General features: G+C 40.8%; 1 protein-coding gene and 1 long non-coding RNA gene across 4 annotated transcripts; both read left to right on the forward strand.

The window, feature by feature from the left end:
* The first annotated feature begins 140 nt into the window (after positions 1-140).
* Positions 141-15,525, forward strand: LOC137948700 (uncharacterized). Of its 3 annotated transcripts, none has more exons than XR_011111642.1 (7): positions 141-504; positions 10,405-10,451; positions 10,563-10,689; positions 11,678-12,611; positions 12,720-12,913; positions 13,031-13,144; positions 13,256-15,525. It is a non-coding gene; the product is annotated as an uncharacterized lncRNA (long non-coding RNA). The 3 variants fall into 3 exon arrangements; XR_011111643.1 differs by having other exon boundaries at positions 141-305; positions 381-504; positions 13,031-15,525; XR_011111641.1 differs by having other exon boundaries at positions 13,031-15,525.
* An 884-nt stretch (positions 15,526-16,409) lies between these two features.
* On the forward strand, positions 16,410-21,192 carry LOC137948489 (VAN3-binding protein-like). Its single transcript, XM_068794574.1, has 7 exons — positions 16,410-16,791; positions 17,664-17,789; positions 19,000-19,420; positions 19,543-19,749; positions 19,846-19,895; positions 20,314-20,371; positions 20,460-21,192. Exons 1-7 carry the CDS (start codon positions 16,501-16,503, stop codon positions 20,660-20,662), a joined length of 1,356 nt encoding a protein of 451 aa, XP_068650675.1. The 5' UTR covers positions 16,410-16,500; the 3' UTR covers positions 20,663-21,192.
* Positions 21,193-21,274: the final 82 nt, after the last annotated feature.

Raw genomic sequence — 21,274 nt, forward strand, 5'->3', positions numbered from 1 at the left:
ATCATATATTTAATTCAATTTACAAGACCATATTTGAAAATATGGAACCCGAGCGGTTTATTTTCGTCCGGTTCCGGAAACGACAGCGCCTCCGGTTTATTCTCGTTCCTCTCTTCGCTATGTCTGTTGAATGTGTTACAGCCGTCCAGCGATGCCAAGTGATCCTTGAGAAACCCTTGCTCTCTATATGGCTGTTTGATAGTTTCGTGTTTTTTCCCCTATCTTTCTTCTATTGATTCGTCCAGGTGGATCTACTCTTGACTTTGTCAATTGGTGCGGAGTCATACGACAATGCTCTCACATAGGTAGAGGAGTCCCTTTTCTTCCCGGGCTTTTTCTGTACTGGAGAAGTCACGTGATCTTCACTTCATCGTTCTCAGGGCTACAGAGAAGACGAGGGTTTATATCTCGAGAGTGATGCTGACGAACAGCTCTTAATCTACATCCCTTGCACGCTAGTTATTAAGCTGCTTTCAATTGTTATTGAAGGATGGGAGCAAGATGGTATGCGTGCATTGTCTACGTGCTTTCTGGTGTGCATTGCTTACTGCATACCTTTTATTCCGTTCTCTGAATTGCTGTGTAACCGTGTTATAGTTCCTTTACTTTCTCTTGCCTCTTGAGTTATTTTTTTGGTTTAAGCCTTCGGAAAGCTCATTCTGCATACTTTTCCACGGTACTTTGTGATTGTATCAGTTCGTGTAAATACATACTAGCTGTTATTAATGTAGCTCCTTTATTTTAGTCCTGGACCCGATCAATGAACCAGCCCGCAAACAGTGGTTGGATTATCTGAAAAAATTGCTAAAAATTGGATGGACCCATTTTACTAATGCTTGGTCCTGCTGCTTGCTTTTAAACTTTTTTTCAATGTAAAATATACGTCCCATGTTACCATGCAGTACATAGCATCCAACGGTACTTTGAGTGTCTATCTTGTTTTCCTTTTTTATTATGATTGCTATGGGTTAGGTGCTAGCTGTTGGGGATTGCTGAAATCTATAGTAGACTTATGCGGGTCTGTGAAGCTCTTATCTGACTTTAAAGTACTGATTACATTAGAAATTGAACTTAATCTAGCTGGTCCTCTCTGAAACTCTCACAGTGTTCCCTGCAAAGTCATACGTAGAAAAGATGGAGAAAATCCTCTGAAAATCGGGAGTTGGCATTTTCCTTTAATCTTTTGGGAAAATTTTGCGATGTAGCAGGAATTCATGATTGGAAATTTGTGAATGGTTAAGCCAGCATCTTATGTGAGTGGTGGATGATGTGTGTTTGTTCAAGAAATTTGTGCATAGGATACAGATGGATTCTAGCACCGAGGAAACTGGAGATCTTCAGTTCTGGTTGTGGTAATGAAAGGACTTAAGAAAAATCTGGCATTCAAATGCTTGGGGATTTGTGTCTCTGGAAAATTATTGATCTCCATCTGATAATTGGTCATCGATGAGTGTGGAAGGCTTTTAGAGAGTGGATTAGTTTGATGAGTGAGTCCAGGAGAAAATCTTTTGGGTTCATCAAAGTGTTCAAGGAGTTCATTTCAGTATATCTCTCCATGGCTTAAGCGATACAAATGGTTTTAACTGCAGAATATCATGCTTGATCTGAATGGATTAGCTATATGGCTATTGGCATTCATCTTCAACATGTTGGATCAACTTTATTGGGCTCCGTACAGGTTACGGCCCATATGCAGACAGCCTACCACAAAGAAAATGCTTGCACCTGGACCTGAACCCCAGTCTTTACTTAATATATAGAGTAGGTATCAGGAAAAGTCTAATTCTAGGTTTGGAGAAGAATATGCTGCCACACTATATATTCTTATTGTCCTCAAAATTAATCAAATTTCCCCTAATCATAAATGGCCTTACCAGTTGGGTCACTTGGCAGCATAAGAGTTGGGTAAAACTGAGCAGCTGGATCTGACCAGGGGAAGGAGGAAATCAGTGACAAGATTAAAAATATAGACCCATAAATATGTGCATGAAATGAATCCATGAAAAGCTGGTATGCTTTGTGTCGCGTGAGAATTTACGTTGGATCTCAAAGAGTTTATCTCACTATAATCCAACCAGAAATACCTCAAGAAATTGTTTTGCATTGTAATAGTGGTCCAACCACATGGGAGCATTATTTTGAGAAGGTCTGAGAAATTGTTACCTGCCCAATGAACTAGATGATCTAATAGCATATCTATGTGCCATCCTGAGCAACAAACATGTTTAGCTTTCCGCTGTGCCAGTTATTGTTTTCTGAATGTAGTTGGAGAACATTCAGACAAGAAAAATTCCTGGTATTACTGATATTTATGTGTACCAGTAAGACTGAAAGAAAATGGCTTTTAATTTAAATAAAAAATGGGAGTTCATTTGAATATCTAGTGCCACATAGTGAGACACATGAACCCCGATGTTTGCTCCTAAGGTAAGTTTGTCTTATCCCATTTGATAAATGAAAACCTAATTGTACGGTTGTTTCCTGTACAACCGTAAATAGAAGGCTATATGGCATCATGACATCCAAACGGAGGTGCAATGACATTTGTTTGCTATGGCTAACTAGGCAATCTGATAAAAAGCTAAAGTTGAAAAAAATGCAAAAGGACAGTAGTTATTAGGGGACTAAATTAAGCGAGTCATGGTATGAAACTATTGAGAGTAATAAAAAAAGTGTTGTGAAACCATGGTGTAGTGGAACTTAAATTGGTTTCATTCTGTGTAAATCAATTACTCTTGCAATTGAACCCCGTAAAAAGCTTAAGAAAACTGTCAATAAAGGAAATAAAAGCATATACATAATCTGTACTGATTTAGAGAAAGCTTATGGTAGAATGGCTAGATATCACATTTGGTGGGTCTTCAGAGATGAATTGTATGCGAGGTAAGCTTGCTGATATATGTTTGACATGTTGTAACTAGTGCAGGGAAATTGGTGGAGGAACGGATTTCCTTTCAATTAGTATGGCCTTACTCCAATGATCAGCTATAAGCCTTATCTGCTTGCATTTATCAAGGATGAAGAAGCCCATCCAGAATTGAATATATGAGGTGCAATTATAGCTGACAAGTTATACGGCATCAATATGCAAGCTCAGTTGTCTCAAAAATAATTCTATGCAAACTCAGAACTGAGAGATTCTTTCTCATTGTCTTGTCATTGTGCTTATAGCGAAGCAGAAAATTGCTGATAAAATAATTGTTGGATGTTAAAGTGGAGACAAGCATCTAGTCTTATTTGATAGGAGAAGTGAAAAAGTTGTGGGCGAAATTTTACCAGAAAACTATTTGACCAGTTATGCTGCATGGTGGGAGATATTGATAATTAAGAAGCAACATTTATAGAAGATAAATATTCTCGTTGTAAACCATGAATAAAGTGAAAAATGCATGTGCCCAAGAAAGCACCACTAAATTAGAAAGTAAGAAAGAGTAATTTGAGTTGAGATGAAGTGGTGACGTATATGTAAAAGCTTTTTCGGTAGAAGTGTTTTATCAATTTGCATTGATAGACTATCAAGAAGTAGAGAAAGGTGAAAATGATGTGCTAGGAAATTGTGAGGAAAGACTTGATACTATTGTTCTCTAGTGAAGTTGGCCCATGATGGATTCTATGATGAATAGGATTATATTAGCTACTATGGCATAAACGGGATGAGACCCGTGTTAGGAATTAGACGCCCTAATTCCAAACTAACGAGAGCAATAATACTAATTGCAGAAAAAGGGGAAAGAAAACAAACAAGATTTATACAGGTTCGCCTCAAGGTGAGACTACGTCATGTGATGATCTTACTCCAGGTGATAAAACCCTAACAATGGCGCCCCCAAGTATAAAGAGAAAATTAGGACAACCGGATTACAAGTGTGAAATCGCCAAATTATCCTTAATGAAACAATAGTCAATATATCGTGGATTTGGCGGGGGCTCAGCCCCCACATCCCCTGGAGGGGGGGCTTCCTGCCCCCCTTCCAACCCCCACGACAACCTTACCGCGAAGGTCGATCCACGTACCGACTCAATATAGGGCGTTGGTTAGGCTCCACAACTTAACAACCTGGTGATAATTAGTAATGACAAATTTTATGTTAGTTCACATGGGAACTTGATTTGAAAATTGCATCTTAGAGCATTTTTGGAGGTAGCCGTTTCTTTTTGTTGCACAAATTCAATTGGACTCATGCATTTTAAGTGAAGGCTCTTGCTTTTCATGACCTTTTATTTTTTTGAATGTTTTTCCTTGAGGTCCTTGGTTCAACTTCCTTTTATTCTACTGATTACTCTACGAAACTGTAAAATATTTCCAGTTTGTCTCTAAAAGAACAATCTGGTTTTGGATCTATTTTATTTTATGAGTATGAATTATATTGATAAAAGAAGTAAAAGAGACCCTCAAGGGAGTCTATAGTGTCATGTTCACGTGCGTCTCCTCAAGATGATGTTGTTGGGAGGCACAACTCGAGGCACCACTCCTGGCCAAGGAATCAACAAGGCAAGTAGCACTTTGTGCAATGCGAATTCAGATGATGGTTAAGGGGTAGAGTTATTATTGGTGTTACAAAAATTATCAGAAGCACCTAGAAGAACCACTTGCTAAAACCTAGTTGATAATAATCATCCAATCCACTCCCATCAATAGGGGATCATAGCAACTGTTGACATAGATTTTAATCTTGGAATACGGCTATTATTTATGCCTTCTAGGAACCAAAGTGATTGGGAGATACAGAGAAAACGGGTCACCGAGTATTATCTTGAGAGCATCAAGTGTCCCATCTTGCTACAAGCTGACTTGTCTTATAGTAGGCTAAAGCACTGCACTTACAAGTGTTCGCATGGCCTTGGGCCCCAAAGGCATGTGCACTAGGATAGCAAGTGTGCATGGGCCAAAGGCTGAATGATTTTGAGATCCTGGGAGCAAATGCAAAGACAAAAGTAGCTAAAATGACTCGAATCCAACATGGCTAGTCCAAGGCTACCCATGGAATTGCCAAGAAGGGTTTGTTGTTTAATCTTGTCAGGGAGGTCAAAGAAGGAATGGGAAAGGCTAAAATAGAAATTAAACTTATGAAGAGAGATACCCTATACTTGGAAGGTGAGAGGGAAAAAGAGCAAGAGATGAGCATCTATTTCATCTTTTCTGTTGCAAATATTTTAGGTTTGGATCTCAATTTACTTTTTGTTTATAAGTTGAGGATCTCATCTTTGTGGCACACCAGAGGAAGCAAGTGACTTTTGGAGCCCACGAAATGCTTGATGGGATGGCTTGAGTTGATAGAGGAGGAGAATTAAATGATATGGAGGAACAACACTTTCATACCTTTACTTCTTCTCCCATTGCTCTAATGTAAGATTTTCAATCAAGGTGCACAAATTACAAGTTTTAAGAGTCTCTTCAGTTAGCCAGAGCATGCCTCAAGTTAATGTCCCATTATAGAATATTCCCCTTATAAGAGATTGAAAGAGGATCAAACATGAGGGTCTCAAATATTCTCGTATCCCTTGGGAGCTTTGGCTTGAGTATAACTGTAGGTGTTTCTGCAACAAAAGTAGCTCAAAGGAAGAGACCATTCATCGAACTACCGGCTCCATTACTAGTGGGTTGGAGACCATGGAGATTTAAGAGTTGTTTTACCTCCTCTCTTCGGGACAATTGGAAGCTTCTTGATCTGATGTCTATTCCCAAGACTGAGTTGTCTCCTTCCCCTTCTGGAGCCTTATCACTTTCACTGAGCACCTTGGAAATCATTCTCAACAATAGCTTTGGATTGAAGGGGACCCAAATCGTCATTGGATGATGCTTTGTCCATCTAAACTTCCTTGGCGTCATTGGCAGATGTTTCATGAGATCCTTTATATTTCTTCCCATTTTAATGTTTTCGGTTTCATGTGCAGAGGTCAGCTTATTATTTGGCTGACTCTCTTGTTAAGGAGGGGGCGGCTTTTCAACACCTTGTTGTCTTGGGCTTCCTCCCTCTTGTGTTGTAATTTGCTTGTTTTGGTTTAATAAAATCTCACTTCTCTCTAAAAAAAGAAAAGGTTAAGAAGCTTTTATGCCTAAATATTGATTTATAATGAGGTTAAGGCTGAAAAATTCATACGACTTGCACCAATTGAAACTGTTGGTTTTTGCTCTTATTTGTATTGAGATGATCAAAGCAAGTCTTAAATTGGTATAACATTTTTAGCAATAGTTGGAATTAAAACAACACTCTTCTCTCTCTGTAAAAAATTTCACGCTCAGACAAGAAGAAGCTATCTCTTTGTAATTTTCTTTCTTTTCTTCTTCTTTTTCTCTTATCGTTTTACATTACTTACACAACTATTTATACATGTCATGGGTGAATAATCACCACATAATCCTTTGCTACATGGCAAATTCTTTGCCACACATATTACTATTTCGCTGGCTTCTTCTCCAAGCTTCTTGCTAGCACATCTATCTTGCCGACTTAACTTGCCAGCACACTGTAAATTTCGAAGCTTCCTTTCGTTGGGCTTTGATGATGGATCATGGATCAAGTTTATGATCCAACAACACCTCCCCCCCCCTTAAACTTGATCTTGTAACTCCAAGTAGATTCCTTAATCTTGTGAAGTCTTCGCTTGTCAGTGACTTGGTAAAAATATCAGCAACTTGATCTTGTGACTTCACATGTTTAACTTGCACATCCTTTCTTGCAATGCCCTCCCTTATATAGTGGTAGCGAATATCGATGTGCTTGCTTCGATCATGGAATACTAGATTCTTTGCTAGAGCAATGGCTGACTTGTTATCGACATAGATTCTGGTTGGCTCTTCTTGTGTTACACCTATCTTTTTCAATAGATTTCTGAGCCAAATTGCATGACAAATGCATGAAATAGCTGTAACATATTCTGCTTCACAGGTGGACAATGTGACAATCTGTTGTTTCTTTGACATCCATTTGAAGGCAGTATTTCCCATGAAAAATACGAATCCAGTAGTACTCCTTCGGTTATCTATGTCTCCACCCCAATTGCTATCGCCATATCCAATAAGTTTGTATTTCTTAGAAATTGAACAGAACAAGCCTAAGTCAATTGTACCTTTCAAATAGTGAAGAATTCTCTTTGCGACTTGGAAATGGGTGGTTGTTGGAGATTCCATGTAACGGCTGACCAATCCAACTGCATAAAGGATATCCGGCCTTGTACAGGTTAGATAACGTAGACTTCCTACCAAACTTTTGAAAAAAGTTGGATCTACGTTTTCTCCTTCTTCATGGTTGGACATCTTGATTCTGTATTCCATCGGTGTGTTTGTTGGCTTGCAATTTTCCATCTTGAATCGTATTTTTCATGGGAAATACTGCCTTCACATGGATGTCAAAGAAACAACAGATTGTCACATTGTCCACCTGTGAAGCAAAATATGTTGCAGCTACTTCATGCATTTGTCATGCAATTTGGCTCAGAAATCTATTGAAAGAGATAGGCGTAACACAAGAAGAGCCATCCAAAATCTATGTTGACAACAAGTCAACAATTGCTCTAGCAAAGAATCCAGTATTCAATGATCGAAGCAAGTACATTGATATTCGCTACTACTATATAAGGGAGTGCATTGCAAGTAAGGATGTGCAAGTTGAATATGTGAAGTCACAAGATCAGGTTGCTGATATTTTTCCAAGCCACTGACAAACGAAGACTTCACAAGATTAAGGAATCTACTTGGAGTTACAAGATCAAGTTTAAGGGGGGGGGGGGGGGGGGGGGGGGGGGGGGGGTTGGATCATAAACTTGATCCATGATCATCATCAAAGCGCAACGAAATGAAGCTTCAAAATTTACAGTGTGCTGGCAAGATAGATGTGCTGGCAGGAAGCTTGGAGAAGAAGCCAACGAAATAGTAACGTGTGTGGCAAAGAATTTTCCATGTAGCAAAGGATTATGTGGTGATTATTCACCCATGACATGTATAAATAGTTGTGTAAGTAATGTAAAACGATAAGAGAAAAAGAAGAAGAAAATTACAGAGAGAAAGCCTCTTCCTGTCCGAGCGTGAAATTTTTTACAGAGAGAGAAGAGTGTCGTTTTACTTCCAACAGTGGTATCAGAGGACCTCTCTTGTGCGGCTTCTTGGAAATTTACTAGTTCACAATCAGCAAAAAGACATAAAAGTGTGAGATTACCAGATGACTCGGTTTTTTCATATATTTCTTGGAGACTTCGTATCTGTGGCGCAATTCTTTGGCTCCCACTTGAATGTGACGAAGGTGACTCATCTTCGTGTGTAGTTGAAGTAGATGGAGTCGTTGGCTCTAGTTGCATTTCTCCATTTTGTTCTATCGATATTGGCTCATCTTCAGATGGAGGGGAGACATTGAAGTCATTTTTATGAGATCCAAAATCCCATAATCCTTCTTCATCAAACACCATGTCTCGACTGATTACAATCTTCTTACTGTCCGGATTGTACAACTTTTAACTTTGGGTGTACAACACACTCGTCCTTGGGAAAATAGTGAATCCAAATCATTTAAAATCATCGAGAAATTATGATTTTGTCTTCTATGGGTGGATATTGGGACATGAATCTATTATGTATGGTGAGTATATAATTAATAGCTTTTGAGTTTATTGCAATTATAGCGTCTTAATTTTTACTACAAATATCAAATCAAATCAGTTTTGCATTTTATTTATGCTTGTGAGCCAAAGAATCTTGAAACATGGGCTCCTATGGTCCTTTTTTTTTAAATGTTTATTCATTTAATGCCTTCCAAAAATAAGATGGTACTTTCCAGTTTTCTTGAGTTTACATTGTGCACCTGTCAGAGTGGTTCCGTCCACTCTTGTAGGCGGTAGCTCTCTGCACCTAATAGATCGGTCTATTGGGTGTATTGGCTAGCCGCTGTCATAGTATCAGAGCTGGGCACGCCACATCCCTCGTTCGAATCCCGTGAGAGGCGGTCAAGAATGGGCGGGGTGGGTGTCAGAGTGGTTCCGTCCACTCTTGTAGGCGGTAGCTTTCTGCACCTAACAGATCAGTCTATTGGGTGTATTGGCTAGCCGCTGTCATGGTATCAGAGCTGGGCACGCCACGTCCCGCGTTCGAATCCCGTGAGAGGCGGTCAAGAATGGGCGAGGTGGGTGTCAGAGTGGTTCTGTCCACTCTTGTAGGCGGTAGCTTTCCGCACCTAACAGATTGATCTGTTGGGTTGTATTAGCTAGCCGCTGTCATGGTATCGGAGTTGGGCACGCCACGTCCCCTGTTCGAATCCCGTAAGAGGCGGTCAAGAATGGGCGGGGTGGGTGTCAGAGTGGTTCCATCCACTCTTGTAGGCGGTAGCTTTCCGCACCTAACAAATCGGTCTGTTGGGTGTATTGGCTAGCCGCTGTCATGGTATCAAAGCTGGGCACGCCACGTCCCGCGTTTGAATCCCGTAAGAGATGGCCCCAGAATGGGCAGGGTGGGTGTCAGAGTGGTTCCGTCCACTCTTGTAGGCGGTAGCTTTCCGCACCTAATAGATCGGTCTGTTGGGCGTATTGGCTAGCCGCTGTCATGGTATCAGAGCTGGGCACGCCATATCCCGCGTTCGAATCCAGTGAGAGATGGCCCCAGAATGGGCAAGGTGGGTGTCAGAGTGGACGGAACCACTCTGACAACACCGTGCTCTATTTTTCTATAAGTATCTTCTTGTTCCTTATAAAGTTGAATCTTTTTCAATCTCAAAAAGACTAGTCAAAGTTAGGGGGTCCTTTCCCAATAAAAACTACAAGATTTTCCTGATATTAACTTATATGGGTTATTCTCTTTAATAATCCCCCTTACAATCAGGCCTAAACATTAAACAAACAGACAATGGACTTAGGATGTATAAACAGGTTATGGATCAATAATGGAGAATGAGGCTCAATAGAATAGCTGTCTAGCTCTGGTACCATGTTAATGTTGGGCCCAGGTCCATCTTCAAATGGTTAACCAAATTTAGATGGCCTTTTTCCCAGCTAAACATAGAAATTTTTCTGATTTTAAACTATGAGGGATTGTTCTTACATAATGGTCATATTCATCGGGTCCAAGGCTTGTTAAACTTTTTGCCAACAAGGAGCATATGGGTTTGAGGTACATCCATTTGAGCCTGTTTACTTTTTTTTTTTTTTTGAAAAGCAGGTTGCTTTGTCTTATGATGTGTATGCTGTGCTTATCAGAAAGATCTTTTACTTCCTTTACATAAATGAAAGTGCTTATGAAATAATTTGAAATTTTTCTAGTAATGTCAATGACTACCCACCTAGTGATTCCATTAATTTATCTGCTGATAATCTTAAGTATGTGCTTCTGTCACATGCTTTTTTTCAAATTGGAAAACTGTTGTAGTTTTAGTGTCAAGTAGATTCATATACATTACTTTTGTTGCTGTTTTCTTTTTCAAGGGAAAACCTGTAACCTTGAAGTATGTCAAGTTTCAGAATGTTCGCAGGTACTTCTTTTTGTATCCAACACCTTTCCAGATGGGTTTCTGCTTGATTACAGTCATTGCTGGATGAAGTTAATGTTAATATGATCTTTTGTTGAAATGAACCCCTGGCAGCTTGACCATTTTCATTGAAGACAATCAATCTGGTTCTGACATAACCAACGTTCATAAGATGGCCCTCTATGGGACAACATAAGTATTATTTCCCACCTATTCTGCAGTCAAGAACTTCAAAATTCTTGTAAGTTTTTATCTAAATATTAGTATATTTGCGCTGTAATTTATGTGCTCGTAGAATGATGTATGAAAACAATGAAGAAATACATGGAGAGTATGGTTGCCCAAACTGACAGGCAAATTTTATCCTACCTAAAAAAGGAGGATGGTGAAAATTTTGTATTGCCTTTCAGAAAAAAAAGTTGTTTTCTTTATATGCTTGTCAGTGGGGACATGAAGTAGACTTGACCACATAGTGTCCATTGCCCTTTAATTGAGGATGACACTCTGTAGGTATCCATCATGAATGGCGATGTGCCATATGATTTTTTCTAGTATATTTTTATCTGAGTATCAGTATATTTGCTGTAATTTGCTTACATGGAGAGTGACATATGTAAACAGAGAAGGTGGAATACATAGAGAGAGTATGGTTTCTCAAAATGATTGGGCAAATTATTTGTTCTCGTTCAAAAAAAGTTTTGTTGTTGTTGTTGTTGATGTTTTTGTTTTCAAACGCATGGGGTCCAGTGTCATTTAATTGAAAATTATACTCTTTATGTGTCCATTATGAATGTAAATATGCCATTCTCAGCTCAAGAATGGTGTCCCATTAGTAACTCTGCTGTTGGTTTGTTGACAAATTGGTGGTTGTAGCATTTAATAGCAAATGACCAAGTCAACAGGGTGTTGAAATTCCATTCTGAAACTTCTCTCAGTTACTTGAGTCCTAATGGAGGCAAAGAGGAGATTCGAGCTTAAGATGTCTTCCTGGTGAAGTTTTCGTACTGAGAGAATTATTTTTTGCCTGTCTATGAATTAAAGTGGATGCTGTGGTTGTCTTGTTTAAATCATTTATATTGTACTATAAAATGGAAACTCCATATTCTTTTGTAATATTATGTTAGACCGTAAAGGTTATGTAATTTCACAGATCAAGTGACAGTTCACTTTGCATCTTTTCTTTCGTTAAGGGTTCAAATCTCACTGCTGCCAAAAAGCTTCTTGTGCAGGGTAGAAATCACGGACATGAAGGGATTGAAGAAGATTGAGGATCAGTGAGCAGTCCTTAGAAATCAACGTAGAAGAATATGCTTAAAACGCCAAAGAACAGGCAGAAGCAAGAAAAGAATTCGACATTCATGGGAGTATCTTGTCTTATTGCTATTATTTATATACGTTGCTCTGATAATCCAAAAAGAAAAAAAATAACACTTTTTGGTTTTCTATGAGCTCTTTACTCGTTTCTGTTACGGTGAGAATAGAAATCCCGTTGAGAAGATTTTATGATGGGCGTCGACTTGTCGTCTGGAGCATTTCTCGTATTAGATTGACTGTTTCCTTACTTTCTGGTTTTCTCCTATTCCATCTCTGGTCAAGAGTAGTGCTACTTTTTCTTTATTTTCCAGCAGCTCTGCTTTTTTATTTTTATCACCTCGTTTTGCGGTTTAATTGCTTTTTCTTTTTTATTTTTCCTGTTGTCAAAGGAGAGCTCTACATGCTCTACTTCTTCCTTTTGTACCTTTATTTATTTCTTCATCTTCATCTTCGGTTGTGAACGTGAACTGTCCAATAATTCTTAGAGCGGATGGTTCTGGTCGGAATGTTTTTTATTCTCTGATCAGCGAAATCAAATTTGACGGAATGTTTCTCTTTAAACAGTAAATGTACCCCAATCTTTTTCAAATATAAGCAGAGATTCCTTTAACCTTTTCTGTAGCTGTTTGGTGAAAGATAATGGTTGCCAGTATATCTAATATGGCATTAAATACAGGTTTGGATGTGGATAAAATCACATTCATTACTTGGAGAGATACATCTCGTCACCTTGATTCCCATCAGTTTTTTCAAAATATGCTACGTTCTTGAAAACCCCAACGTCCATAATCCAATTCAATTGAAAGTCCTTGCCTCATCCTGTATTTTTATGTGTATTCATTCATAAAGGTAAAAGTAAAAATTCTTTATGTGTATTCCAAATTCTCTACTGCTGCTAATGCTTGCTCGTCTCATGATTTCTGCTTGAGAAATTTACTTGTTGCTGAACTATTACAGGCATGCCAGTTTTTATCTTTAGACTGGAGAGGGTTCCTGTCCCCCGCAGTGGCTAGTCCACTGTTCATCAACGTTAAATGCTCTCCATTATTTGGAATCTAATGTTGCTATCGTGCATCATTTATTGTTAAAATACCATTTTCAACTCATTTTCATGGGTTTGTTGACTGCAATTTGTGGTTGTCGCAATTAAGGTGAGGCTGCCTCATCAATCTCCAATATTTATCTACAGTATAAACACAGCTTTTTTTCTACATGGGATTTGATCATTCCTTTGATTTTTATTCCCTTCTCCCTCATTCCACTTGCAGCACCACCAGCAGATTCTGGAGAATAACAACTGGTTCCATATGCCACTAAGGGGAACCTCGGATTTGGACCCACAGCCTCTGGGTCCCATCGTCTTCTTCCCCAGATGCTAATCTGTAAGTTAAATTAATATAAAGAAACAGATGATTTTGTTATCTCTTTACTTTTTTTTTTAGCCTTAACTGGAGGGTCCTTGAGAAGTTTCTTTATATCTCTTGTGCGTGTAGACAAACCCTTCATAATGGCAATGGGGGCCATCGGCTCACTGTTTGTTGAGGCATTTCTTTTTCCAGGGCTCCAATCCACCCCCTCCCCCGTATTGATTGATGGAGGTCACGTTATAAGTCACTATGTCACTTCAAGAAAACAATGGCGTACACAGTCTCTGAGATGAGCCTCACTTGGTGGCGGGTCCTTTTTTTATCTCGAGTAGGCTTCTCATCATTGACGTGGGACCCAACTGCTCCCATCAGTGGTTGAGGTAGTCCTGTTCACATTTCATATTCATGGAGAAGCAAAGGCTTATGGGTTAAGATCTCAGTGAATCTCAGGCTGTCGTTCCAAAGATTGAAAGTATAAAACCTCCCTTAGATTCCTCTTCCGACCTTACGAATTTGTTACTCCTAGGGAAGATGGAAAAGTGGGCGACACCACTGCCCACAAGGTGTTTGTGGAAAGCACTTTGAGACACTTTGGGTTCTGGATCAGTCTAACAAAATGCTCTTTTATCGATGTTGGGATTTGTTTAACAGGAGTTCAAATTTTAGACTAGAAAAAAGGTGATCATGAGAGGGAGACGAACCCTACAGAGACTGAGAATCCAATCTGAGCTCCAAACTGTTGTTTAGTTCACACCGAGACGAAACCAAAAGGTAATGGTTGGAAGTGGGACTTACAGTGTCTGACAGTGTCATCTGCCATCCACACCCAGAAGCTTCAGTTCGATGCTTTGGTAAAAAATAGGGTCCAAGTATGGTGAGTGCTGAAATGCCACTATACAATCTTGAAGTCCACGTGCTAGCACGTCAAAAGAATACGATAGATGGACCCACAATGAACCATCTCTCTCAAATGAGAAACTTCAGCTTGCTTTCCCTTTAATCTGAATTTATTTTGCAGATATCATACCTCCACTCCCAATCATGCAACTTATCATGTCGTTGCCTTCTCAGAAAAAGATAAAAAGAGGCTACCACAAGTCCCCAAATATCCTTTCTCTCTCTTAAGTTGTTTTTCTGACTCGTCAACAAGAACAAGTTCTCATCTTCTCTTTTGGTTATTAAAATCTTGAAAGGGGTTCCTGGTCTTGACTCTTGCCAGCGGTTGGTTGGTTGGGAAATGTAACAAACATCCGGACTAGGAGTAAAACTCTAGCGTGGATTTCATTTCCTGTTGACAGCTGAGGTTCACATGGCATTGCAACAAATCGTAGAGGCAAAGCTTTAACTCTTCAATTGATTGACAGCAGTCCATCCCTAGGGTTGCCAAGCAAACTGAAGGGGGCGGTGGTTGGAATGTGACGGCTTCTGCTCACCTCTTTCCTCGTTTTGTAGCCACTGATAATTGATCTTCACTAGGGGATGAATCCGTAAGGTCTCTGATTGCTGTTACCCATATGGAGGGTCTTCTGATAGGCGGTGTGTTTCTCCTCTTAAGGTGTTTGCATTTATGTCTCTGAAAAGGAGTGAGTGGAAAATGCTGTTATTAGCCAAACACATGAACAGTGAAAGAACCATTTGAGCACACAGCAGTGGAGATAAACACAAATTGGTACTTCAACTGACCCTTGAACAGAAGTTCCAGCGTCGATATAGCCATTGCCAACAAGCTTGCTGGTTTATTTGTTATGGGTAGATTTCAGGTAAATCATTCATGCTGAAGCAAAACGATGCAGTATATTTGCTGAAAATTCACCTCTCCGTATGAGAGAGAGAGAGAGAGAGAGAGGTTGCTCGTTGAACATGTGGGGGAAGTAAACCAGGCAAAAGTGAATAAAAAAAAAGTTTTAACTCCAGAAACGAGACGAAGCAGAAACAGTAAGCGAGGAAGGAGGAATAAAGCAAAAGAGAGGAAGGATGACGCCGTGCATCTGAAACTCAAACGCACGCCTCCTCTCTCCTGTTATTTTCTTGGTTTTCTTTTTCCTCTGCATTAAAGACTGCCATTAGAGATCGTTATCTCATCCTCAGAACACCCAAAGTGAAACCCAAGAGCCGAAGGACCTGAGAAGGATGCTTAAAATTTGTCGGCATCGGTAAAATTGTCGGGGGAAGATGGAGCCGAGACAGGGAAATGCAGTCGACACAATCACTCTGGCCACCGTCTCCTCCTCTGCCACCAACACTTCCCTGTCCTCGTAGCTCTCTGTACAGTACAACTGGTAGGGACCCACCCATACCTAGAACCTGTCTTCCCCACTGTACTCGTCAAATTGTTCTCATTATAATTAATTAATTCAATCTGGTTTAGATTTAAGGGAAAAGAAAAACAAGAATGAATCATGTACCATGCTTAATCCCTTTTTTTGGGTTTAATCAGTTTAAATTATCAGCTTTGGTGGAGTAAACTATTCTGTGTTGGTAGGGAGTTCATTAAATTATGATTTAATGATGTTGTAGACTAATTTGGGCAAGCATTAATTAATTAATTTATTTATTATCATAAATAATAAATAATAAATAAATAAATAAATAAAGTCTGTTGATTTGGAGTAGGAAAGACCCGGTTTGGGTTTCTAATTTCACCCATGGGGATTTTAGAGTCAAAGATCACGATGGGATTCAGATTTTAGTAAACCCGACCCTGGACCGGACCAATGCCCACCCTTGAGTGAGTCACTCACCTCGAATTATTATTTTTTAAAATATTAAAATAATTAATAAATTCTCATTGTTTCGGAACTTTATATGATTGTATTGCCTACGATAATGCTTCCATTATTATTTTGGTTGAGAGCGTGGTGCATGCACGTGCTAGAACGGGCCCAGCCCGTCAAAGTGGGTCAATATTGGTACATGTGCGGGCCCATGTGGAGGCTAAGTCGTCTTTGACCTCTTCTGTCTTGTTCGACACTGGACTCATAAGAATGGGCCCTTCTGGATTAGACGGGTGGCTTCCTCTCAATCCAACCACGAGCTAAAGTGACTCATATTTAACAATTTAATAGAATTTAAAAATGCCGCTTTGTCAAATGACAAATCACCCCCTTCTTCCTTCTGTTAGTCATGAGAGGACACGGCAGGTAACACAGCTTAAGCAAAGGATAATTCAGTCATTTCACGTTTAGAGTGAGACGAGCGTTTTCTCCTCCAAAAAAACTGTTTAAATATTATTCACACCGTTCTGACATTCCGGCTGCTTTGTTTCTCCCCGTCTCCTCTATAAATCCCCCGCCCTGAAAAACCCTTCATAATTCCTCCTTCTTAACCTCTGCAGCTTTCTCCTAACCGAGCTCCGTAAATCCGAGCGGGAGATGGAAGATGCCGGCGACCGTTGGCGACCGGACACGCTGTCCGTCGCCGGATTTTTACCGCCGGAAACCCCGCGGGAGCCCATGGAGTTCCTGTCTCGCTCCTGGAGCATGTCTGCCCTTGAAGTCTCCAAAGCTCTCGCTCCTCCTGTCAAACCCTCTAATCTCGGCGAGTCGATCCCGGAAGATGCTAACGAGGAAGTGGAGGAGAATGCTGTAGTTCCTGGGAATCCGTTTACCTTTGCTTCTTCTGCGACGTCGCAGCTTATCATGGAGCGAATAATGTCACAGTCGGTAAGAGGAAATGATGGGGGAGGAAAAGGGTGAGAGATTAAGGGAGACTGGGTTTTAGTAATCATTGTTGGGTCTGTCTTGTTTTGAGTGGGTTTGATAGCTGCTTTGGTTTTAGAGCGTTTGTAAGTAGAAATTGTTTGGGCGACGTTGCAATCGTGATAGGAGGGAGAGGGAGAGGAAGAGGAAGAGGAAAGGACAGAAGGAGACTGGTCTGAAGCGGTTTTTTTCTTCTGTGCTCTCTCTTGCTTTTCGGGGGTATTTGGGTTTTTACATGTACTATTCGGTTGTTTTTTTTATCTTGTCTCGGTGTTTGGATTTTGGTGAGCTTTGTATGTTTCTGTTCTGGGTCTTGTTGTCTTGTTTTTTCTCCTGCTTTTGGGCTGCTTCCCTGCGTCGATTTTCATTTTTTTCTTTTTGTGCTTCTTTTTGTTTCTCTGGCGACTCCCTGCTTCGTTGTTTGATTGTACACATTTGATAGCATTTGAACTTTTTTTACAACTGTCTTCCTACCAGTTCCTGAGCTTCCAGTGCCTTGCCCAATTTAGCGCACTAAAAAATCCATCTAGAAATTGAGCAATCCTCTTCGTGTCTTTCATATCATTTGATATTCACGTCTCCGTTTTATGAAATTGGCTCTCGGATTTGTTTGGTTGTTGATTTGATTTTAGAAGATCGGAACAGTAAATCGTCGATCTATTTTGTTCTCAGTGAGAAACAACTCTCTATAAAATCAGAGCATCTGCATACTATTCGTTCTTTTTACTGTTTAATTTTCCTTTCGGATTTCGGGTAGCGTGTGTTGGTAGTTGGTACTGGACATTTTCACTTTCGTGAATGGATTCTCACAGCTCTCTTTTCTCCATTTTTTGCAGCAAGATGTCTCGCCTCTCACTTCAGGACGACTCTCTCACAGCAGCGGCCCTCTGAACGGTGGTCAAAGTTGCGGTTCTTTAACAGATAGCCCTCCAGTCTCTCCCTCTGAAATTGACGACGTCAAGGTGTGTTCTGTTCTCTACACATTTCTCATATTTTCTCATTTCTGCATCAGAAGCCTACGTTGCTAAAGTGGGATTTCTTCGAGCTCTTTTAGCTTAACACGAAATAAGAGAGAGCGTGTGTCGGAGTGTATTCTGTCTCCTTCCTAAAAACCCCTACGTACCTGAAATTACTCTTCCTCGGACGAGATTTTCTCTACCCAAATCTCTACTCTGCAGTTCCTGGATTCTGCCGATCTCCTCAATCCCAGAAAGTTACGAAAGAAATCATTAGTACCCTTGAGCGAAACCCAGTAAAACTGTAAAACACCCATTTTATCTGAAGTAATTAAGAACCGAGTGGTGCAGCGTACAGACGCCATAATCGGAATAGCACTGAGAGTTAAAGGAAAAGGTTGGCTTGCCCGAGGAGATCGGAGGTCCTTGTGTCTGGTCCGTAGTTTTTCTCAAAGGGTAACCAGATAATTTCCGACTGGGTGTTTTAAAGCCTGTAGCTGTTGGCTCGCCTGTGGCGTCTTGACGAAGGAAGTCGCATTGATTCATTGATTGGGCACAGAATCTTCTACAATAACTTCTCCGCGTTTACTCTTTTCGCCATTAAAGGAGAGACCCTGCCTGACTCTCTTGCTGTTGATTAGTCTCTGCAACTCTGCAGCCTTTCTCGACCTTTTCATTATTTTCCTCCGTTTCAATTCGATTACGAGTTCCTCCTTTTTCTTTGTATGTCTTAATTGCCCTTCCACTTTTTTCATATTACCCAGTTTCCTCCGGGGGTGCTTACTACGCGCCTGGTGCGCTCTACTGCACTCGTGTGAAATCTTTTCTTTGCGCGTTTTAACCTCCGCGCAGGTTAGAATTACTGTCGGTTGCTTTTCACAATTTTTCTCGAGACTCGCGATTTTTTGTTTTTTCGTTTTTTCGTTTTTTAGCGAAACACGAGGTTGGGCGCCGTGTTTGTCGTCCTCGGCAAGCGACGGCTATATATCGTTTTTCAACTGTTTCTACGTCCCATCCGTCGTGCGATGTCGTACGAAACTGCCTGTGGCGCAGGTTAATGTCATTTCTTATTAATTGGCTAAACTGAGCTCCTGCAGTACGGAACTTCTGGACAACTGGGAATTCTCTCGGATGGGACGTTTTGGGTTTCTCGCTCTGGTATTGCTTAGAATTGTCTGTATTTTTTTGCTAAAATGCGCATTTTTTGTTTTGGTAGTTTTCGCGAGCGGGGAATAATGCTGCGAAGGCGCAATACAGAGGTGGAGCTCCGGTGGGGAACGGTGCCGCCGCCGGCGGGGGCAAGACAGTCGGGCGGTGGCTCAAAGATCGGAAGGAGAAGAAGAAAGAAGAAGCGCGTGCGCAAAACGCGCAGCTCCATGCGGCAGTGTCTGTCGCTGGGGTGGCTGCGGCTGTGGCGGCTATCGCTGCCGCTACTGCTGCAACACCGGGGAAGGACGACCAGATGGCCAAGACGGATATGGCTGTTGCCTCTGCAGCGACGCTGGTCGCGGCTCAGTGCGTGGAGGCCGCGGAGGCTTTGGGGGCAGAGAGGGAACACCTGGCGTCCGTCGTTAGTTCCGCTGTCAATGTCAGAACAGCCGGCGATATCATGACACTGACGGCGGCTGCCGCTACAGGTAAAGATAATCGAACTGGGGAAATTTTCTCTGTTCCGTTTAAAAATCTCATGTTTTTTAGTCACATTACCGTTTAAATATGGAGTAATGTGTTGTGCTTCTGGGTATGTTGCAATCTCCAGCTCTACGTGGGGCGGCAACGTTGAAAGCGAGAGTGTTGAAGGAGGTATGGAATATAGCGGCGGTGATACCAGTGGAGAAGGGGATGATTCATCAGGCAGGCAGCGGGAATTTCAGCGGCGAGCTTGTTCCGGAGGACAACTTCCTGGGCCTCTGCTCGCAAGACCGCCTTGCAAGAGGCACCGAGCTTCTGAAGCGAACCAGAAAAGGTACTATTATCGTCATCATAAACTGCTCTAACAAAGACTTGCATACATTCCCATAATCAACCCAATAATATGTTTTAATTGGATTGTGGTTTGCAGGGGATCTACACTGGAAGATAGTGTCCGTCTACATTAACAGAATGGGGCAGGTGAGGGTGGTGAATTCTTGTATTCGTCTATTGTATATTTGACGTTCATCACATTAGCAGAAGCCATGATCGAGCCTTCCTTCGTGCCGTTTTATTAACCCCCAGATTTAATATCAATGGAAGTTCCTTTTAAGATTTTCAACCTTCGTGCCAAGCATATTTCTTAAACTTGGCAAAAGCTGATTAGTTGCTTGAAGTTTGATAATCCCAAGTTTCTCTGTAAGTTCTTTAAAAATCTGTGGTCCTGTCTTCTGTTTCTGCGGGAAAGACCAAATGAAATGAGTGGCAGTTCACAGGAAGTCGGCCAGCCATTGTTTTTGGTTATGGCAGTGATCTCGAAGTGGGTTTTGATTTTTTTACTGTAGGAACTTGTTTCAATCAAAGCTATTAAAAGTGTTGGAACTTGTTTTTCTTGAAGGTGATGTTGAAGATGAAGAGCAGACATGTAGGAGGAACTTTCACCAAAAAGAAAAAGAGTATGTCTCTTGAAACCCCTTCCCAACTCTTTACTTTTTAACTTTAGTTTGTCTCTCGAGGTGGCTCAACACTTCGTTTCACATTCAGATATTGTGTTAGAGGTGATGAAGGACGTTCCAGCCTGGCCCGGCCGGCACTTACTTGAAGGTGGAGAAGATCGCCGCTACTTTGCACTGCGAACAACAATGCGTGGAGTAATCGAATTTGAGTGTTCAAATCAAAGGGAATATGAGATCTGGACGCAGGGAGTGTCTCGCCTTCTGAGTATAGTGGATGAGAGAAAGAGATGAGAGAAATGCTCAAAAATGTCTTTGTTATGTTGATTACAATGGCAAAGTTGGCGTCCTCCCAAGATTGAATAACAGAATTATACAGAAGAGTACCTGAGTTGGGTCCATGATCAGCTGTAAAGAAAGTAAAAAAAAAAGAGAGTAGGCTTACCCAGAGACTTTTGTTTTTTGGTCTGTGAAGCACAGAGAATTGTCTGGACAGGACCACGTCGAGCACTTTCACTGTTCTAGAACAAAAGAAAGAATCTTGGACCTGTTATAGTCAAAAAGAGGAGATGAAATCTGGCATGGTGTGGGTGGGGGACCCTCTTGGCTGTTTCTTTAATCCCCTTTGACGGGGAGAAAGAAGAACACCCAGATGGTGAAGGGGATTCGGATTGAATCTGTGTTTTGGTTCTTAGTGAAACTCTATGGGTGAATGAACGGGGGAAGTGTATGAATATACTAAATTATCAAATGTGGTCAGCTTTTTTTTATATTTGGTTTGGTTATGCTTGTATGTAAATAAAGCCAAAGATATGATTGCAGCATTTGCTTTTTAGAGTTCTGGATGGTCTGAGACCTCAGCTCTGGAGCAGGCGTAGCTTTTTTTTGTCTTTTGAAATTTTTGAT

Source organism: Aristolochia californica, unplaced genomic scaffold (assembly GCF_029961685.1).
Source record: "Aristolochia californica isolate CCGP_79_NKW_82.1479 unplaced genomic scaffold, dmAriCali1.0.hap1 SCAF_13, whole genome shotgun sequence".
Taxonomy (NCBI): domain Eukaryota; kingdom Viridiplantae; phylum Streptophyta; class Magnoliopsida; order Piperales; family Aristolochiaceae; genus Aristolochia; species Aristolochia californica.

Excerpts from the sequence above, each read along its gene's own strand:
- LOC137948489 (XM_068794574.1), top strand. The coding sequence starts at position 16,501 with ATGGAAGATGCCGGCGACCGTTGGCGACCGGACACGCTGTCCGTCGCC. Across the intron at positions 17,790-18,999 it reads CTGAAATTGACGACGTCAAG|TTTTCGCGAGCGGGGAATAA; the intron begins GTGTGTTCTGTT and ends TTGTTTTGGTAG. Across the intron at positions 19,421-19,542 it reads GACGGCGGCTGCCGCTACAG|CTCTACGTGGGGCGGCAACG; the intron begins GTAAAGATAATC and ends TGCAATCTCCAG.